The 21,639-nt window shown below is 42.6% G+C and overlaps 1 protein-coding gene across 5 annotated transcripts in view; it reads left to right on the forward strand.

The window, feature by feature from the left end:
• Nucleotides 1-21,639, forward strand: part of PROM1 (prominin 1) — a 117,591-nt gene that overhangs the window by 73,841 nt on the left and 22,111 nt on the right. For all 5 annotated transcript variants that reach the window (XM_049886459.1, XM_049886458.1, XM_049886461.1 and 2 more), the window contains exons 11-17: nucleotides 1,983-2,142; nucleotides 5,410-5,562; nucleotides 9,924-10,047; nucleotides 12,992-13,095; nucleotides 17,505-17,589; nucleotides 20,285-20,431; nucleotides 20,656-20,727. In XM_049886459.1, coding sequence (XP_049742416.1) covers nucleotides 1,983-2,142; nucleotides 5,410-5,562; nucleotides 9,924-10,047; nucleotides 12,992-13,095; nucleotides 17,505-17,589; nucleotides 20,285-20,431; nucleotides 20,656-20,727 — 845 coding nt within the window. The remainder of the gene's footprint in view (nucleotides 1-1,982; nucleotides 2,143-5,409; nucleotides 5,563-9,923; nucleotides 10,048-12,991; nucleotides 13,096-17,504; nucleotides 17,590-20,284; nucleotides 20,432-20,655; nucleotides 20,728-21,639) is intronic.

The raw sequence follows: 21,639 nt of genomic DNA on the forward strand, positions 1-21,639 counted from the left end.
TGGGGATGCAAGATGAATGAGGTTTGGCTGTGCCTGCCCTTCGGCTAGGCATGTGTGAAACACCCTTGATGACATTCTGTTGACATGATGAAGCATACGCTATGGAGCCAAGACGGGGAGAGGGTAGTGGAAGGCTTCCCGGAGGAAGCTACATCAAAACTAAGGCTTGAAGAAGGCGTTTGCTGAGAGAGGGCAGCAGGACTCACATGCAGAATCACCAAAGCTCTCCTGGCCCAAGACATGTGGTGTACAGGGCACGACCACCTGGGGCCCAATTATGAGTTTAGGGAACTGTTCACAAGAAAAGGGAGTCTACATAGCACATCTGTCAAAATCCCAGAAATCCCAGAGTTAAAAAGGAAATCCACTGGGTCATCCTAGTGAAGGATCCTTAGGTATTTTGGCCCACAAGGTACTTCGAGGAGGCAACGTGTCCCCGCGTAAAAGCAGTCTTTTCCTTAGGAGCCACATTCAAGCACCTGGCTCTCGGGTGCTCATTTCTGTGCCTTGGTGTCCAGATTTCATATCTATGTGGAGAACAGACTTTTAAAAAGGCCCCCACCATTTTTATGTAATCGTATTTTGGACCAAGCTACCACCTACCTGAAGGTCACCGGAAGTCCCGGGATCACATTTTGAGGGCTGCTGATGTTATCTCTGTTGTTGCAAAGAGATTTCTCTCCCTTCCAGCATCAGTGAGCTTTCAGCTGATTAGTGTGTTCTCAGTGTATCTGTGGCTGGAATCACTACCGACAAAGCCAACCTCAGACCTTCTGTGAGCGTTGGGCCACGGGTCACCTCGCACCCCAGGTAGCTTGGACCCCAGGACCTGCCATGGTGGACAGGCATTTTTAGAAAACTAACGTTTCTTTGAACTTACCTCCTCTCTGAGAAATTAGGATGGGTATTAATAGGAACTCTTTGGCCACCAGCAATACTGTTGGTTCTTATAAGAAACATGGATGTACTTCTTTAAGTCTCAATTTATATGAGTCTAATAAAATTTTAACAAAACTATCACCTTAGGTCACTTGTTTAAAAAGAAAAAAGAAAAAAAAAAAAGGTCCTGCAGAATTTCTGTGTTCCTAAATGTCATTTCTCAAATGGAGGAATTATTATTATTATTTTTTAAATTATTTTTCTGGAATCATCTAATAGAGACTTTCTAATTAGACAGATCTGAGTTTCAATCCCATTTCTAGTACAGATAGTCCCTGATGTACAATGGGAATACTTCCCGACGACTCCATCATCAGTCAGTTCTGACGTAAGTTGAATACCTCTTTTTTTTTTTAGTTTTCATTATATTACTGCCTTTTATTATCAGCATCTTTATAAATCTGATTTTCATTTGTCTTTGGGAGTTGGAAACGTTACATGTAAATGTCTGTGAGTGAACATCTGAGAATGATAACAAGTTATGCACTGCAACATTGTATATAATACATATAACTAACAATAAGGTGTTTCAAAAAAAAAGGAACATTGGTAAGTGCGGATCATCATAACTCAAATTCGTTATAAATCAGGGACTACCTGTACTTTCTACAGAAGAAACCCAGAAACCCACAGGCAAGTGACAGTAGTCTCGGGATTACTGTTCATAAAACGGGAATAAGAATATCTACCTCAGCAGAATAAATGAGTTAACATTTATAAAAAGCCTTGGCACATGGTAGGTACACTGCACATTTTAATTACCTGACCTAGTTTCTTAGTTATGTAAGTAGAAAAAGAAAACTCTGGCTTGACTTCGCCCCCCCATCATCCAGTGGCTGCTCACAGCTTGCTATGTTGTTAAATGATTGCTTTTTGATAGCTTTGGGTTCATTTCTGCTTGCTGTGGAATCTTATCATATTTTGAGTACATATGTAGCATGGGAAAAGCTGAAAAGGGTTCAAGCTTTTCAGTTTGGTTCCAAAACAAAGTTTATGTTTTCTCCAGGCTTGAAAATGCATAACCCAGATACCTTTGTTTTCAGACGTCAAAAGGGTCTTGGATTCCGTTGGTTCGAATATCTCAAATGTAACCAATCAGGTCCCTATTCAGGATACATTATCAAATTTCATGGGTTATATTAATGATACCGAAACGTCTATCAACCATGGTTTGCTCACACTGGAAAAATATGAATCATACAGGTGAGTGTCTCCTTTGAGCTGGTAAACCCAGAATGGGAACCTTAGGCTGTACTGGGATAAACATTTGAGGTTATCACCAGGATAATCTTATAGGTCCAAGTTGTATAAAGAGGCCATACCTGACGTGTTTAACCCTAGTTTATGTTCATTAAAAAAAAGGTTGAAGACTAGGCATCCTTGAGCCAAATATTCAATAATTTGCAGTTTTAATGTCATTAGCAGCTCCTCAATCTTAGTTACAATTATCAAGTCAGGCATGTGGCAAGATTTTAAATCTTAAAAGTAATTAAAAAGGGCATTGGGAAAACATTCTTTTTTTTTTTTTTAAATTATTATTGGTTGTAAAATAAATACACGGAGATTGGTTCTCACCAAAAGAGTATTCTCTTCTAAGCCATGCCTTGCGACTAGTAAATTGCCCAAAAAAGCTCAGTTCAGGGGTTGTTTACCCATTGGAGAATGCCCGTGGGGGGAACTGGCCATGGTAGGTGGCGGCACACGGCTCAGACAGAGGGCTGGGAATTATTATTCCTCGGGCTTGAGGAACTTAGAGAATCATGGCAGATGTAAGATGCATGCTCTTTGAAAGGTTCAGCCCGGTGACCTGCCACTGGAACCATTCTTACTGCCCGAACCCCTGGAGAGTCCAAAGACATTCATTCCTAATCAGATTCTTTATGATGCAAGAGCACAGACAGATAATAAAATAATAACAATGATTGCTACCATTTGTAGAACAGTTAGGTGTGCCTACCAAGTGCTTTACTTAATACTCACGGAACTCCTCTGGGCTGTGTACCATTTAATACTTTTTTTTTGAGTTCCTAGGTGATACAAAGGAGCCCCAGAGGCACAATGGTTAAACACTTAGCTGCTAACCCAAAGGCCGGCAGTTCAAACCCACCAGCCACCCCGTGGGAGTGAGATCTGGCAGTCTACTTCTGTAAGGATCACAGCCTTGGAAGCCCTATGGGGCAGTTCTACTCTGTCATATAGGGTTGTTGTGAATCGGTGTCAACTCGGTGGCAATGGGTTTGTTTTTCTTTTTTGGTGGGTGGTACAAACGGTTAAATGCTTGACTACTAACTGAAAGGTTGGCGGTTTGAATCTACTTTGAGGTGCTTTGGAATACACCCCTGACAATATGCTTCTGAAAAGTCACAGCCTTGAAAACCCTATGGAGCAGTTCTACTCTGCACACATGGGGTTGCCATGAGTCAGAATCAGCTCGATGACAACTGGTTTGGTTTACGGATTGTGTAGCCTTTAAACAATTTGCCACGAGTCGACTCCAATTCATGGCAACCCCATATGTGTCAGAATAGAACTGTCCTCCACAGGGTTTTCAGTGGCTGATTTTTCAGAAGTAGATTGCCAGGTCTTTCTTCCAAGGTGCTTCTGGGTGGACTTGAACTGCCAACCTTTTGGTTAGCAGCCAAATGCGTTAACCATTTGCAGTACCCTGGGACGCTGTGTATCCTTAAACCCTGTTAAAGACAAGGAAAATGAGACTCAGAGAAGTGAAGTAACTTACTTAAGATCAGCTAGAATGTGGCGGAGGTGAGTTTTCACCCCCCTCTCACCATGGTCATAATCGTTGCCTTGTTACCAGCAAGCCACAAGGGACCCCAGCTGTGTTCCCCAGTGGGTATCGGGACAAACATAAGACAGACCCTTTCTGAATGAGCATACAATCTCCTCAGAGATCAGAGTTTCATGAATGAGAGACAATGTCATATTTCTCTGCCTACATATCCCCCACACCCTGCCCACCTCCCCCTCCCAAGACTATGAGCTTCTTTTTAAAAGAAACATAACTGAGCAGATGAGATTCGCATTAACTGAAAGATTTCAGAGGCCAGGCTCCATCCAAAACAAATTATTTAATTCTCTGTCCTCATTATCTGGGACAAACCTCCACTGCATGGGTGCTGGTGGCTATTGTTGTAATTATCAAGATTACTCTTAAGTGAATGAAAGACTTTAATGGTGACTTCTGTCAAGAGGCACCGAGAAGAACTGAATTCTTTGTTTTTCGGTGTTTTCAAATGTTGGGAAGCATTCCTCCCCTTGAATGCCCCTCAGCTGATGGGAAAGGTTGGTGTACATTCTGGGAATGCCAGTTAGGCTAACTGAGGATCCACTGTCCTAAAATATCTTGCCAAGCTCACAGTTCCATTACAAAATTGAGATTTGCATTCTGCCAGCATTTGATTTAGGATGCTCATAAAATTCTAAATACTCAGTGCATCCACCACTTGGAGTGCTTCTGGATCCGTTATGAACACGATGTCCCTGAATATTTCTGCAGTCACAGGATATTTTAGATAAAGTCCAGGAAGAAGAACTTGGTATTTCTTGATTTGTAGTCTAGTCATGATGCGTTCACATCTTGTTGTCATTGTAACAGATATGTGTAGTGTTGGGAACTTTGAAAGAACTTAAAATTCTTAAGAGATGTTTTTATCAGTAGCCTTGGAGAAGTCGAGTAAGCATTGTTTGTGACGCTCATGAACAACTTCGGAATTAAAAAAATCTCGTTAATGTCGAATTGATTCCGACTCATAGCAACCCTATAGGACAGAGTAGAACTGCCCCACAGAGTTGCTAAGGAGCGCCTGGTGGATTAGAACTGCCAACCCTTTGGTTAGCAGCTGTAGTACTTAACCATTATGCCACCAGAGCTTCCCGCAAAAGTAAAGGGAACAGAAAAAAAAACCCTATAGGACAGAGCAGAATGACCCCACTGGGTTACAGAAGGAAGCTATAAACCCATGGTCACTGAGAGAGGTGCTTCACAGCTAAAATAAAAACACTTTTCTCTTTATAATCTGTTTAAGGTTATCCACATGTAAGGTAGGGTTGAGATGAGTATGCCTAAAGCTGCCTAAACCCATGTTGTTGTTGCTCGTTGCTTCCATTCTGACTCATGGCAATCCCATGTGTGCAGAGTAGAACTGCCCCCATCGGCTTTTCAGGGCTGTGACTTTTCAGAAGTGGATCGTGGGTTTGAACCTCCAACCTTTTGGCTAGTAGTCATGCACTTAACTATCTGTGCCACCCAGGGACTCAAAAATAAGTTTCTCGATGAAGTTGGGTTGACGTCTAGGGATGGGAAGAGATCATCACCCTCTAAGGGACCCATAGAGGAATCTGACGTTAGGTGGCCAAGTATTACTGAATTGCTCCAGCCTTGGGCCAACAGTTGTTTGTGTTAGGATGATGTCACCTCCCGTATAGCTAACAACACTGTGCTTGCTTCACCAGATGGCTGGGCTGCTTGGCTGTCTGCTGCTTGCTGACTCTTATTGTGATTTTTTATTACCTGGGATTACTGTGTGGCACTTGTGGCTATAGCAAGAATGCCACTCCTACCAGCAGGGGCTGTGTCTCTAACACCGGAGGCATCTTCCTCATGGCGTAAGTGTTTGTTCTTCTTTGTCATCATGTGGGGGGTGGAAATGGAGGAATGGGACCAGGTGCTGACTCTGGTGTCACATGGACCTCATGCCCTCTAGGCTGAGCACTCTGGATTCCAATGGGGTAGGCATCTGGAGTGAATGGGCTTTCCTTGGTTTGAGTATTTTCATCAAGTGTAAAAAGTAAATTGGTTCCACTTTGATTGACAAGCTCAAACACACTGCGTATTGTGGGCTCCTCCTTAAAGCAGCCATCACGGAAATTCTTTCCAAGTTTTCTGTCTTGGATCCCATTGGTCTTCTCTTCATTCATTCATTCACCATCATTTTGTGTCTGGCACTGTTCTATGTGGCCAGCAGTATCACAAGCTTATTCATTCTAAAACTCACGACCCTTGATTTAGAATAGAGGTTGCCAACCCAGCAAGCACCCCTGGGCTTCAGACAAAACAAAAAAACAGCCAGTTCCCATTGAGTCACCTCCAGCTCATGGTGACCCTGTGAGCATCGTAGTAGAACTGAGCTCCATAGGGTTTTCAGTGGCTGATTTTTCGAAAGTAGATCATCAGGCCTTTCTTCTGAGGTGCCTCTGGTTGAATTTGAACCTTCAACCTTTCAGTCAGCAGCTGAGCACATTAGCTGTTTGCATTATTCAAAACCAACTGCCGTCAAGTTGATTCTGACTCATACCCAGGGGCCCTAAATTAATGATTGCAGCAGATGTGAAGAACCAGGGAGTGGTAGGTTTATGGTAGACTGGAACGGTCACCACTGGTTCCAGGGTATTCACCTCCATGTTCATGTTCTTCAAAGAACCTTTACTCTACCAGGATGTGACATGGCTTATTGGGGGCAGGAACCAGGCATGACTGGAGATAGAGCCAGAAATATAAACTAGGGTGCAGGTGTAAAAGCTCTGAGTGCTCTCCAGAGAGGAAGCTGTGTGGGTTCTAGGCCGATTTTCTCTTTTTTGTTGAGCTCATCTGAGAATCAGCAGTAGGCAGGGAGTGTGACAGGACTCAAGAGGAAGGGTAAAAATTTGCAGCATACCTACAGGGAATGGTGGATACTGCCTCCTGGAGGCAGGTGAGAAGATTGCCAAAGCTGGGCCCCGTAGGATGTTCTACTTCTATCCAGACTTCAGCCACTTCGTTATTTCATTATCTACCTATGTCACTAGTTCCGGTTGGGAGAAGCTGGAGAGCAGGTGGCATGCATTAATTTGCTTTTAAACATTGGGTCATTTCGACTCATAGGACAGGGTGGAACTGCCCCGTAGGGTTTCTAAGGCTGTAAATCTTTACGGGAGCAGACTGTCACTTCTTTCTCCCACAGATCGGCTTGTAGGCTCGAACCTCCAACCTTTCCGTTAGCAGCTGAGTGCTTAAGCACTGCGCCACCAGGGCTCCTCTGGGTTATTATAATAATTAATCAGACTTCTTATGAGCTATGATTCTAGGTACTTTCCCTAGAATATTTAGGCTACAGCAGAGTACAAGCTTTATTAATATTAATGCAGACACAAGAGCCTTGAAAATAACATTCGAGGTAGTTGTCTGGCAGTCTGAGAGGACTGACAAAGAAGTCCACACATGTAAGAGACTGTTCACATACCTAACCTCGAGAATATTAAAACCTGCAAGAAAAAGCATTACCCTTTTGTCCAAATGTACACAGATGTGGATAGAAAATTAGTTTAATGCTAAGAATTTTGCAGTTCTGATACTTGGCTGTTTTGTTGATGTTTTAGTGGGGAATTTATATATTCCATTTTTTAAAACTGATTGAAACAAACAAACAAAAAAAACCTCATTGCCATCCAGTTAATTCTGACTCGTGGCAATGCCATGTCTTACAGAGTAGAACTGCTCCACAGGGTTTTCTCGGCTGTAATGTTTATGAAAGCAGATTGCCAGGCCTTTCGTCTGCGGTGACACTGGGTAGGTTTGAACCACCCACATTTCAGTTAGTCATTGAGTAAACTGCTCTGAAACTGTAGGGACACCCTTCCTAAAATTCTGCTCACACTTTTTTAAGGAATGAAACAAAAATGTAATAGCTTCACAGAAAAAAAAAAAAAAAGGAACATCATGAGCAAATTGATGGAGGCTAAAAAAAGGCTACCTCAATTTATATCTAATACACCCACTCCTCACTTATCAACCAGGTCATTATGTGAAAATCAGCATTATGTGAAAATGAAGATGACCACATCAGATCACAAAATATTATGTGGGACACATATGTCCTACTGGACCTGAGATGTGGAAAATGGAGGTGGGTGCTGTAGGTCCCACTGGTCATGAAAGGGTTCCTGCCAGACATATGTCATTAATGAACAAAACAGTTGGATAGTATATTTTTTACTATTGTTGTAAATGCAAAATGTTGGATAATGAGATAGTTGATAAGTGAGTAGGCATATCCATTTCTTCAGATTAAGAAGTTGCTGTCAAGTCAATTCCTGCCCATAGCAACCCTAGAGGACAGAGTAGAACTACCTCATAGGGTTTCCAAGGAGCAGCTGGTGGATTTGAACTGCCAACGTTTTTGGTTAGCAGTTTTATCACTTAACCACTGTGCCACCAGGGCTCCAAAGAATATGTATTGTTGTTAGGTGCTGTCGAGTCAGTTCCGACTTATAGCTACCCTAGGTACAACAGAACGAAACACTGCCTGGTCCTGTGTTCATTTTGAGTCCTGACACATCAGCAAATAAAGGTCCCGAAAGCTTGACTCCATCCACATAATTAAGGTCGACTCTACTTTGAGGCAGCAGCTCTTCCCCAGTCATCTTTTGAGTGCCTTGCAACCTCGGGGGGGAGCCACATCTTCTGGCCCTATATCAGGAAATATTCTGCTACTATGCATAAGGTTTTTACTGGCTAATGCTTTCCAGAAGTAGACCACCGGACCCTTCTTCCTAGTCTGTCTTAGTCTGGAATCTCAGCTGAAATCTGTCTGCCATGAGTAACACTGCTGGCATTTGAATACCAGTGGCATAGCTTCCAGCATCACAGCAACATGCAAGCTCCCACAGTACAACAAGCTGACAGATACATGGGGAAAAGGAAGGTCTACAGAGACAAAAAATCACATGGAAACCTATGGCTTGAAGGCAATAAGACTTATTACAGCAGTAGGAAAAAAGCAGGTAACTCTAAGACGTCAGATTTATTTCAGATGGCCCGCAGGCTTAGGGTTGCTCGGATTTCTTCATGGTTGGACCCCACCACTCAGCTACGACATACTTTGGTTTGCTTGTCACAATTGCCTGTCTCTTGAGACCTCTGGTAAATAGCTGGAGAATTGCAAAAGGGGGAAACAATGCAAGTGTAGTCAGGCTAATCAAACTAATTAGAAGAATGCAATTTCTTCTTTAAAACTGTTCACGTGCTCGTAGAACAGAAAGAATGTACTTAGTTCTGCTGTAACTGAAACAGCACCTGCTCTTTACAAATGGTGGCACTGCCCGATCAAGATCATGGTATCTTTAAAAACCAAGCAAGGATCCTTATCTTCCTAAAAGATGCTGATGAATGATCTGTAAGGAAGGACAGCGGAGAGCCTTAGCTCTTTTCTGATCTTGTGTTTTCCGGGGTCTAGGGAGCATTGGGAGTCCCTGGGTCGTGCAAACAGTTAACATGCTTGGTTGCTAACTGAAATAAATGTTGGTGATTTGAGTTCATCCAGAGGCACCTTAGACTCTCTGCCATTCACAGCTCTCTCCACCATCTCTCCACCATTCACAGCTCTCTCCACCATCTCTCCACCATTCACAGCTCTCTCCTCCATCTCTCCACCATTCATGACTCTCCATCATCTCTCCACCATTCGTGGCTCTCTCTATCATCTCTCTACCTCTCTCCACCATTCACAGCTCTATCATCTCTCCACCATTCACAGCTCTCTCCACCATCTCTCCACCATTCACAGCTGTCTTTGCCATCTCTCCACAATTCACAGCTTCCTCCGCCATCTCTCCTCTGGCTATGCTTCAGTCACGTTGGCCTCTTCTCAGTGTGCATTTCCTGCCTCAGAAACTTCCCATCCACTGTGTCCCCTGCAGAAAACCCTGGTTCACTCACCTGACCTCAGAGCTCATACTCTGAACTGCTGAGCAGGCTGCACATAGACCAGAGATGGACAACCGTAAGGATTCAATAAGTGTGTGCCAAGACTGAAGATCACTGTGCTTAACACTTTCTATGTTCACGCCTGGGTGGGGCTCGCCTGTTTCACCTGCAAAAAGCTACAGATTCCAGGTCCATTGTATACATTCAATAGGTGGAAAAAGTAAGCACTAGTAGGTGAAATTGAATAATTCCTTGTCAAATTAATTTTCCTTTTCTTTTTCTCCAGCGGAGTTGGAATAAGCTTCCTTTTTTGCTGGATCTTGATGATCATTGTGGCTCTTACTTTTTTCATTGGTGGGAATGTTGAAAAGTTAGTCTGTGAACCCTATGAAAACAGAAAGTTATTCCAGGTAAATATGTCTTTTGTACCCATTATGAAAAGATTTAAGTGGAAACTTTGGTTTCTCCCTACAGTGTGGGTTTCTTCAAGAGCAAAGCAAAAAGGGACGAGCAGTTTCGTTTTTTCTTTTTTTATTGCACTTTAGATGAAGGTTTACAGAGCAAATTAGTTTCTCATTAAACAATTAATATACATATTGTGTTGTGACATTGGTTGCCAACCTCACGACATGTCAACATTCTATCCTTCTCAACCTTGGGTTCCCCATTACCAGCTTTCCTCCTGTCCCCTCCCGCCTTCTTGCCCTTGCCTGCAGGCTGGTGTGCCCATTTAGTCTCATTTTGTTTTATGGGTCTGTCTAATCTTTGGCTGAGGGTGAACCTCAGGAGTGACTTCAGTATTGAGTTAAAAGGGTATCTGGAGGCCATACTCTCAGGGTTTCTCCAGTCTCTGTCAGAACTGTAAGTCTGGTCTTCTTTTGTGAGTTAGAATTTTGTTCTACGTTTTTCTCCAGCTCTGTCCAGGGCCCTCTATTGTGATTCCTGTCAGAGCAGTCGGTGGTGGTAGCCAGGCACCATCTAGTTGTGCTGGACTCAGTCTGGTGGAGGCCGTGGTATATGTGGTCCATTAGTCCTTTGGACTAATCTTTCCCTTGCATCTTTGTTTTTCTTCATTCTTCCTTGCCCCAGATGGGGTGGGACCAGTGGAGTGTCTTAGACGGCCGCTCGCAAGCTTTTAAGACTGCAGACGCCACTCACCAAAGTAGGATGTAGAACATTTTCTTTATAAACTATGTTATGCCAGTTGAGGTAGATGTCCCCTGAGACCATGGTCTCAAGCCCTCAGCCCAGTAATTTGGCCCCTCAGGGAGTTTAAATGTGTCTATGAAGCTTCCATGACCTTGCCTTGGTCAAGTTGTGCTGACTTTGCCAGTATTATGCACTGTCTTAGCCTTTACCAAAGTTACCACTTATCTGTTGTCTAGTTAGTGTTTTTTCCCTCCTCATCCCTCCCCTCACTAGTAACCATCAAAGATTATTTCTTTCTGTACGTAAACCTTTTCATGAGTTTTTATAACAGTGGTCTCATGCAGTATTTGGCATTTCGTGGTTGACTTACTTCACTCAGCATAATACCTTCCAGATTCATCCATGTTCTGACATGTTTTGCAGATTCGTCATTGTTCTTTATTGTTGCATCGTATTCCATTGTGTATATGTACCATAGTTTGTTTATCCATTCATCTGCTGGTAGGTACTTAGTCTGTTTCCCTTTTTTTGCTATTGTGAAGAATGCTGCAGTGAACATGGGTGTGCATGTATCTATTCGTGTGGTGGCTCTTATTTCTCTAGGATACATTCCTAGGAGTGGGATTGCTGGATCATATGGCATGTCTATTTCTAGCTTTTTAAGGAAACACCATATTGTTCGGATAGTATTGACATCTTAGCTATATTAAGCCTTCCAATCCATGAGCAGTTTGTTTTTAACTCAAGTTGAGATTCTTTAATTTGTAAGAGAAAAAAAAAAAGCTAGTATTCTTATTTTCTGGTTGTAAATGAAATCAGTACCCAGAATTAAGGTCTACTCATCAGCATGGATTATAATGTTTTGAGAGAGTAAAACTCTCCTAAGCAGTAGTTCTTACATGTGACTGAGAAACCAGAAGATAGATTTCCAGGTCCCTCCCACAAACCCCAGGGAGTTTCTGACTTTTAAAAGAGTTTCCTTGGGGATAAAGATGCCCACACAGATGGTTTGAAGCTCTCAATGTGAAGAGGGAAGAGGCTGGTGAAGTGCACGCCCCATGGTAGAGGGTGGTCCTGCTGGTCTCTGATGGGGCAGTCAGGAGTTCAATTCGATCTTCCCCTTCTCCCTTTCAAAATCACTACCACTGACTCTAGAGGACACTTGGCATTAAGGAGGACGTTTTTGTCATTGTATCTGTCTTCTAGCTTTGACTTTCCGGTGGTTTCCTCCAGATTCTGATTTTTAAATATATTTCTCTTTTCCTTTTTTATTGTATCTGCTTTCCGCTTCAAATCTGTTATGAAATCTTGTGAATGACCATGAAGGTTGTCATGGTATTTTAGCTCTTTAATTGGTTGAAGGCTATTAAATCAGGAGCATCAACTTGTCAGATTTTCTCCATTTGGCTTCTTGATAAAAAAATGGCAATCTATGTAAATATTAATATATTAATTAACAAACGTGTTAAAAATAATAATGTAACATATGTGTAAATGTTACATAAATGTTGCATAAAGCCTGGTGTCCTTATCTTCCATACTGTGCTGAAGTGTGAAAAAGCACTGCTGAAAAAGTAAAGGCTATTTTGACACTGTCTACACCCCTCAGGCACATGCACAAAGACTGGGCAGTAATTTGCCCATCTTAAATAGAGACAGTGAAAGCCAGATCCTGTGTAAGGCAGAAACCTGTCAGTGAAGGAAAACTCAAATATTTTCCACTAATTACAGGGTGATAAAAAAGTGGTAAGCTGCATTCTGTCAAAGGCAGAAAACTTGCGAGACCCAGAAAAACAGTGCAGTCCCACTGCGTTCCAGCTCTCGCAGGTTTCAGTGGACAGCCTTCAGTCAGAGACGGCTGCGAGTTTTCATTCGCTTTGTTCAGGGAGAAGCGATGAACTGGGTCCACTGCTGCTGGCCTTCTCATATTGATTTTCAGTCAGATTGCCCAGTTCACTCACATTTCTGATGTGTTTGTTTTACTAAAATAAAAGGTTCTCAAATATCCTATAATTTGTTGATGGTTGGTCGTTTGATTTATTCCAATTACAGTAGCATTTTCTAGTTTTAAGTTGGAAAGTAGTGAGAAAAAAACTGTGATGTGTAAAACTCTCAAAAATATATTTAACAGAATATTTATTATGTGTACGTATGTTCATGTACCACTGCCTTTTAAGAGAAAAATTGCTTTTTAATTTGCTCTAGATTTTGGACACGCCGTACTTACTAAATGAGGAATGGCAGTACTATCTTTCTGGCTTGATATTTCAGAAACCGGATATCAATCTCACTTTTGAGAAAGTTTACAGGTATGAAAAATTATATCTTGCGTTTCGCTTCTTAAACTGCTCTTTTTCCAGGATAAGAATTTTGCTCTCAGAAGTGGTTTTTAACCTCGGTGATGAGCTTTTCTAGTTTCAGAATTAGGCTGTTCTCCAGTCTTACCAAAGAGGTAATGGAAATGAAACCAAAAAGATACTCCTTGCCCTGAAAGCCTTCCAGGCCTTGGGACGGTGATATCCCAGGTCAACACTGGCACTCACTTTTAAGGTAATCCTAAAATGGGTTAGCAGAACCCTGTGGAGAACTCTTGTTCAAGACTCAACTAAAAACCAAAACCACAACAGTTGCCTTTGAGTGGATTGTGACTCTTGGTGACCCCATGTGTTGCAGAATAGAGCTGTCCTCCATGGGGTTTTCATGACTGTGATCTTTTGGAAGATCGCCAGGCTTTTCTTCCAAGATGCCTCTCAATAGGCTTGGACCACCAACTTTTCAGTTAGTAGTCGAGCACTTAACTGTGTGCACCACCCAGGGACTTCTAAGATTCACTTGTTGTTGCCAGGTACCGTTGAGCCCGTTCCGACTCAAAGCGACCCTGTGTACAACAGAATGGAACACTGCCTGGTGCTGCGCTGTCCTCTCAATTATTGCTATGTTTGAGTCCGTTCTTGCAGCCACTGTGTAAATCCATCTCATTGAGGGTCTTCCTCTTTTTTGCTGACCCTCTACTAACCATGATGTTCTTCTCCAGGGACTGGTCCCACCTGATAATGCGTCTAAGGTATGGGAGACGAAGTCTCACCGTTCTTGTTTCTAAGGAGCATTCTGGTTGTACTTCTTCCAAGACAGATTTGTTCCTTCTTCTGGCCAAACTAAACCAAACTGACTGATAGCGGTCCTATAGGACAGGGTAGAACTGTCCCATAGGGTTTCCAAGAACAGGTGGTAGATTCAAACCACCAGCCTCTCGGTTATTAGCCCTAGCTATTAACCACTTTGCCACCAGGGCTCCCCAAGTTATATTCAATATTTTTCCCCAACACCATCATTCAGAAGCATCAATTCTTTTTCAGCCTTCATTATTCATTGTCCAACTTTTGCACACATATGAGATGATTGAAAATATTACGGCCTGGGTCAGGTGCACCCTAGTCCTCAAAGTGACATTTTTTCTAACACTTAAAAGAGGTCTTTTGCAGCAGATTTGCCCAATGCAATACATCGTTTGATCTCTTGACTGCTGCTTCTATGGGTGTTGATTGTGGATCCTAGTAAAATTAAATCCTTGACAACTTCAATCTTTTCTCCATTTATCGTGATGTTGCTTATTGGTCCAGTTATGAGGATTTTTGTTTTCTTTATGTTGAGGTGTAATCCATATTGAGGGCTGTAGTCTTCGATGTTCATCAGTAAGTGCTTCAAGTCCTCTTCACTTTCAGCAAGTGGGGTTGTGTCATCTGCATAACACAGGTTGTTAATGAGCCTACCTCCAGTCCTGATGCTGCATTCTTCTTCATATAGTCCAGCTTCTTGGATTATTTGCTCAGCATAAATACAGATTGAATAAGTATGGGGAAAAGGATACAGCCTTGATGCACACCTTTTCTGACTTTAAACCACTTAGTATCCCTTTGTTCTGTTCGAAAGACTGCCTCTTGGTCTATGTACAGGTTACTCTTGAGCACAATGCAACGTTATCCATAATTTGTTGTGATCTACACAGTCGGGTGCTTTTGCATACTCAATAAAACATAGGTAAGTGTCTTTCTAGTATTCTCTGCTTTCAGCCAGGATTCACCTGAAAATAGCAATGCTATCCTTCGTTTCATGTCCCCTTCTGAATCTGGCTTGAATTTCTGGTAGTTCCCTTGTATTGCTACAACTGTTTTACAATTATCTTCAGCAAAATTTTACTTGTTTACGATATTAATGATGTTGTTTGATAATTTCCTCATTCTGTCAAGTCTCCTTTTTTTGAAATGGGTAAAAATATAGATCTCTTCCTGTCAGTTGGCCAGGTAGCTGTCTTCCAAATTTCTTGGCAGAGACAAGTGAGCACTTCCAGCACTGCATCTGTTTGTTGAAACATCTCCATTGGTATTCCATCAATTCCTGGAGCCTTGTTTTTCACCAGTGACTTCAGTGCAGCTTGGACTTCTTCCTTCAGTCCCATTGGTTCTTGATCATATACTACCTCCAGAAATGGTTGAACATCAACCATTTCTTTTTGGTACAGTAACTCTGTATATTTTTCCACCTTCTTTTGATGCTTTCTATGTCATTCAGTATTTTGTCCATAGAATCCTTCAGTGTTACAGCTTGAAGCTTGAGTTTCTTCTTCAGTTCTTTCAGCTTGAGAAATGCCAAGCATGTACTTCCCTTTTGGTTTTCTAACTCCACGTCTTTGCACATTTCATTATAATACTTTGTCTTCTTGAGCTGCCCTTTGAAATCTTCCTTTCTGCTCTTTTCTTACATCATTTCTTCCATTCACTCTACCTACTCTATGTTCTAGAGAAAGTTCCAGAGTCTCTTCTGATATCTATTTTGGTCTTTTTTTTTTTTCTTTCCTGGATTTTTAATGACCTTTTACTTTCTCCATGTGTGATGTCCTTGATGTCATTCGAAACCCTTCTGGTCTTCAGTCTTTAGTGTTCATTGCATCGAATCAACTCTTGAGATGGTCTCTAAATTCAGGTGGGATATACTCAAGGTCGTACTTTGGCTCTCATGGACTTGTTTTAATTTTCTTCAGCTTCAGCTTGAATATGAGCTATTGATGTCTGTTCTGCAGTCAGACCCTGGCCTTGTTCTGAGTGGCAATATTGAGCTTCTCCATCGTCTGTTTCCACAGATGTAGTTGATTTGATTTCTGTGTATTCCTTCTGGGGAGGTCCAAGTATATAGCTGCTGTTTATATTGATGAAAAAAGGTATTTGCAATGAAGAAGTGGTTGGTCTTGCAAAATTCTATCATTCCATCTCTGGCATCATTTCTATCACCAAGGCCACACTTTATAACTATAAGTCCTTCTTAGTTTCCAACTTTTGCATTCTAATCACCAGTAATTATCAATGCATCTTGATTGTATGTTTGATCAATTTCATACTGCAGAATTTGGTAAAAATGTTCAATTTCTTCATCTTTGGCATTAATGGTTGATGTGTATATTTGAATAATAGTTGTATTAACCTGTCTTCCTTGTAGGTGTGTGGACATTATCCTATCACTGACATCGCTGTACTTCAGGATAGATCTTGAATGGTTCTTTTTGGGGATGAATATGGCACTATCCCTCTTTAATTCATCATTCCTGTCATAATAGACCATATGAATGTCTGATTCAAAATGGCCAACGCCATTCCATTTCAGCTCACTAATACCTGGGGTATTGATTTTTATGTGTTCCATTTTGTTTTTGACTACTTCCAATTTTCCTAGATTCATACTTCTTATATTTCACATTCTTATTATTAATGGATGCTTGCAGCTGTTTCTTCTTATTTTTAGTTGTGCCACATCTGCAAATGAAAGTCCTGATACCTTTACTCCATCCATGTCATTAAGGTTGACATTACTTTGAGGAAGAAGCTATTCCTGAGTCATATTTTGAGTGCCTTCCAACCTGAGAGGGTCATCTTCCAGCACTATATCAGACAGTGTTTTGCTGTTATTCATAAGGTTTTCACTGGCCAGTTTTTCTTAGAAGTAGATTGCCAGGTCCTTCTTCTTAGTATTTCTTAGTCTGGAAGCTCCACTGAAACCTGTCTACCATGGGTGACCCTGTTGGTATTTGAAGTACTGGTGGCATAGCGTCCAGCATCACAGCAACATGCAAGCCGCTACAGTATGACAAACTGACAGAAGCCACCCCAGGTAAAAGGTTGTTTTGCTTTTGTTTGTCATTGAGTCGATTGGAGCAGAGAGAAGTGGGGCTATTTCACCCAGACCACTCAGATGACTGAGTTAGGTCTATAGCCAGTGTACTGACAGTCTGGATATCAGTGGTCCCCTCCTCCTTCCCATCTCCAGCCATTAGAACGTATGTCTATCCATATAGGAAGTCAAGGTCAACCGTAGAAATATGGAGGGGAAGTAGTCTTGGCAAGTGCTTGATCAAGTCTCTCAATAAATCCCATTGTATGCTTTGCGCTTTCTAGCAAGTATTATTTTGTCTTAAGAATTTATTTTTTCTCAGTTTGGAAATGTGGTTCTTCCTAACAGCACTGGAAACAAAAGAGACAGCTAGAGGAACATATTTACCAATCTCATTGTGACTCATGGTGACTGGTTACTGTGCTGACACCCAGAAACTGCTTCTGTGTTCACAGAATAAGCACAGGAAACCATTTAACCTTCTTCTTCATCCCTAGCAGTGAACAGAGGTAGCCGTAACTGCCATTTTGGATCACGATGCCTCTGCTTCTTCCCACAGTGATTGCAAAGAAAACAAAGGCATTTATACCTCACTTCAGCTTGAGAACCGCTTCAATGTCAGTGAGCGTCTCAACATTCAAGAGGTAAGTTATTAGACCCAGTCTTAGATGGACATACTTCTCTACTGTATCCAATCAATTGTCTTTTTTCTTCTTCATTTTCTTTTTAACTGAAGTAAACACATAACACAAAAGTAACCATGCTAAAGTGTACACTTTAGTAGCATTTAGTACATTTACAATCTTGTACAACCATCGCCTCTATCTAGTTCCAAAACATTTTTATCACCCCCAAGTGTCTTTCTTGAAGCTTGAGTTTTTCTTGTAGATATGCAAGATTCTTTAAAGGGACCTCAGTGTGGACACTTCGGAGTCCCTGGGGGGTGCACGTAGTTAATGCACTTGGGTGTTCGAATTCACCCAGGTTCAAATCCACCCAGAGGTACTTGGGAAGAAAGGCCTGGTAGTCTACTTATGAAAAACCATCCATTGAAAACCCTGTGGAGCACAGTTCTACTCTGACATACGCGGAGTCGCCATGAGTCAGAATGGACTCAATGGCAACTGGTTTTGGTTGGTGGGAAGCTCACAGGGAAAAAATTTATGTTGCTAAGTATAGACGTTCTTATAGGAACAAGTCTAGCTTGATTCACAAGGAGATAGCTGTAGGAGTCCATCTTAGGAAAGATATTGAAACCAAAGAAAATCCTTCTTTATGCCTCACAGCGCAGCATTTACCTGAACCTGAGCTTTGACTTGAATGTTGCCTGAGTCAGTCATTAAACCCTGTTCATCTTGACCTTAGTGTAAGCACCTCTCTTACTTTTGCTCCTTTCAAGTGCTTCTGCAGTTCCAGACACAGGGAACTCCCCCTTCTGGCTCCCATCTGTCCAAATGAATTCTGTGGTGTTTGTCTCAAGGGCTAGAGCACAGCCTCTGATGTTCTCCAAGACCAGCCATACTTCACTGCCAGGTCCCTGAAGAGGGAATTGTGCACAGAGCACTGTGGTCCGCCCTATCAACATTCCTTATGATGAGTCCCAGCTCTGCCCCAGGACTCGGGTGGGCTTTGGTGAGCGTGGCTGACCCTTAGCCAGAGACAGCCTGGAATCGTGCTTCAAAGTAGGTGTAGTGCAATGACGACCTTTACTCCTTCTTCACTCAGGCCCACACCTGATTCTTAGTCTTAAGACCCCAAGGAGAGGCCATTGCCATCTGAGAGCACACGGGCCAAAAGAAGCAGCAACAGCTACAGCGTTTCAGTTTCCTAGGCCTAGGGCCCTGCTGGCTCATACCGGAGGGCCTCTTCTTTAGAAGGAATCTAAAGAGCCCTCTTTCTTTGAAGATTTCCATAATGGGAGTGGAGACCAAGAGCAGAGGCTATTTCCCAAACCTCACAGCCCCCCATTGAGACAGCACAGCAGGCTTCCAGGGTACGGTGAGGCCATGATGGCTTGGCAGTTTTCTAATGTGAAGAAGTTTATTTGAAAGTTTTAGGCAAAATTTGTGCTTACTATCTTCTTAAAGTAAAATAGAATTTTTTACCCAAACCCTAAATAGCCACCCCCCAGTAACTTGCCCCATCAGGCCATGTGTCATTTTCCGTCTGCTGGGAAGGGCCCCCTGGGACAGAGTAGTCACTCCATGCTGACTGGCCCTCACAACAGCTCTGAGTCAACAACACTGTTCCCATGGTCTTTGGCCTAAATTAGTACTGGAATTTTATGCAAATAAGGCACGTCTTCTATGTTTGCCAACTGTACCCTCCCCATAGGAGATATTTTCATAAGTGTGCTATGGTATATTTTTTTTTAACAGCAAAAATTTGGCATAGCAGCACTTACAAAAATATCTCATGGCGGGGAGGGCACTTTGGCAAACAAAGGTAGAAAATGTGCTAGAAAATTTGCATAAAAATACAGTAAATACTGTTCCCCAAATGATATCTCCTCATCTTCTTGGCACCCAGGTCTGGTGTGGGCCAGTCCCTTCTGAAATGCTAGCCTACCCTTTCAACATCTCTTTGTCAAGGCACAGCTCAGAAGCCATTTCTGTAATGCCTTCTCCAGCCACCTCCCCTCCGCCGGCCTTTTTTTTTATTCTTGGAGTACCGGTGGAACAGTAGTTAAGAGCTCGGATACTAAACAAAAGGTCGACGGTTCCAATCCACCAGCTGCTCCTTAGAAACCCTATGGGGCAGTTCTACTCTGTCCTATGGGGTTGCTGTAAGTCAGAATTGACTGGATGGCAGCAGGTTTGGTTTTTGGCTTGGTCTCCCCTGGCATCCTGATGCTATTCATATACCTCTGTTAATATACAGCCTCTTCCCTTTAAGGTCTTTGAGGGCACATCCTACCTCCTGACATAGTACTTAGCGAGAGGAAAAAGGAGGGAGGCAGAGAGGGGGTGGGAGGAAGAAAAGAGTACCAGAAAGAGATGCCATTCAAGCACATTCATATTATTTTTAGCCCTGTGTTCCTTCCTGGGTGGCACAGATGGTTAAGCACTCAGATACTAACTTAAAGGTTGATGGTTCGAATGTACTCAAGAGCACTGTGGAAGAAAGGCCTGGTGATCTGCTTTTGTAAAAATTATAGCCAAGAAAACCCTATGGAGCAGTTCTACTCTGTCACATGGGGTCACCATGAGTCAGAATCGACTCTACAGCAGCGGGTTTGGTTTGGTTTTGATGTATTCTTGTAGCTCTTTTAAAGCATTAGGTATGTGAAACTGTTGGTGAATAATGAATTTACTCATAACTTTTCTTTTTATCACGCAGTACACCCAAGACATAAACAATGAATTTGAACATATGAACATAAACCTTGACAATATAGTTCTGCTGGATGACGCAGGAAAACAAAACCTGAAGGATTTTGGTGCTGTGGGATTAGACCAAATGAATTATACAACTTACTTGGTGGAGGTATGACCGAGGTGTTCACACTGAGATTTTGGGGTCAATGAGAGCATCAGGTGTGTGTGTTTTTGTATGTACAAATAAGAAGGCAGGTATCGTTACCTATGTAAGAGATTCCAGCATTACTTTATGGTTCTGGACCCATGTTCTATCTATTGTTTATTAGATGTTGTTAAGGTTTAAAAAAAAGTCCATCTCTGTGACACAAGTTTTTCCCACTTCTTTTTTAGGTCAGTAAAAGCCTCACAAAAGTGAATCTTGTATCATTTGCTGATAAGCTAGTTGCGACAGCAAATCCTTTGGTGAGTTCAAATACCTGTTGCCATCGAGTCGGTTCCAACTCATAGTGACCCTAAAGGACAGAGTAGAGCTGCCCCATGGGTTTACCAAGGCTGTAGTCTTTACAGAAGCCCCACCTTTTTCCCTCAGAGCGGCTGGTGGGTTCACACTGCTGAACTTTCAGTTGGCTGAGCGCTTAACCACTGTGCCCCTGAATGGTTCAATTAAAGGCTGTAATAGTTGTGGCTGTCAAATATCAACACCATTCTTAGAGACGCTACCGAAGAGGTTCCTTCTACCGAGAGTCATTCCTTGTTAAAGCCACCCATCGCCAGCAGCCGTGGCGGCATGGCCCACACTGCTATGAGCAGTGATGGTTCCCAGGACTGTTTCAGGGTGTACACACTGGCACCCGCAGTACTGTTACGCTCGGTGCTGGGACCCTGGCTACCTGAGCAGTGGGTCCGCTTTCATCCCTATCAGCCCCTCCACGCCCTCCTTCCTACACACACACACACACACACACACACACACACACACGTACGTTCATCACTTCCTTGCACTGTAGAGGTAACTAAGGGCCCGGGAGGAGGAAGATTTCATTTGCTGCTTTAATCTCTAATAGCAAGTGGTTAAGGGGTAACAGAGACACCATCCAAACCCTGAAGGCTTCCCCCTCATCAGGTCCTGTGCTGGTTGGTAACTGAATGATCCCTTCCCAGGAGCAGGAAAGCATGGTGACAGGAAGCCTGAGCTCTTTCCCAGGAGCAGGAAAGCATGGTGACAGGAAGCCTGGGCTCTTTGTGCAACCTGGGTTTAAATCCCGACTCAGAATCTTCCTAACTGTGGGACCTCGGCAAGATTTTTCAGCCCCCTGTGCCTGAGTTTCGTCATCTGTAAAATGGGGAGAAGAGTAGTATCTGCCTTACAGGATT

The sequence above is a fragment of the Elephas maximus genome, chromosome 5 (genome assembly GCF_024166365.1).
Source record: "Elephas maximus indicus isolate mEleMax1 chromosome 5, mEleMax1 primary haplotype, whole genome shotgun sequence".
NCBI lineage: Eukaryota > Metazoa > Chordata > Mammalia > Proboscidea > Elephantidae > Elephas > Elephas maximus.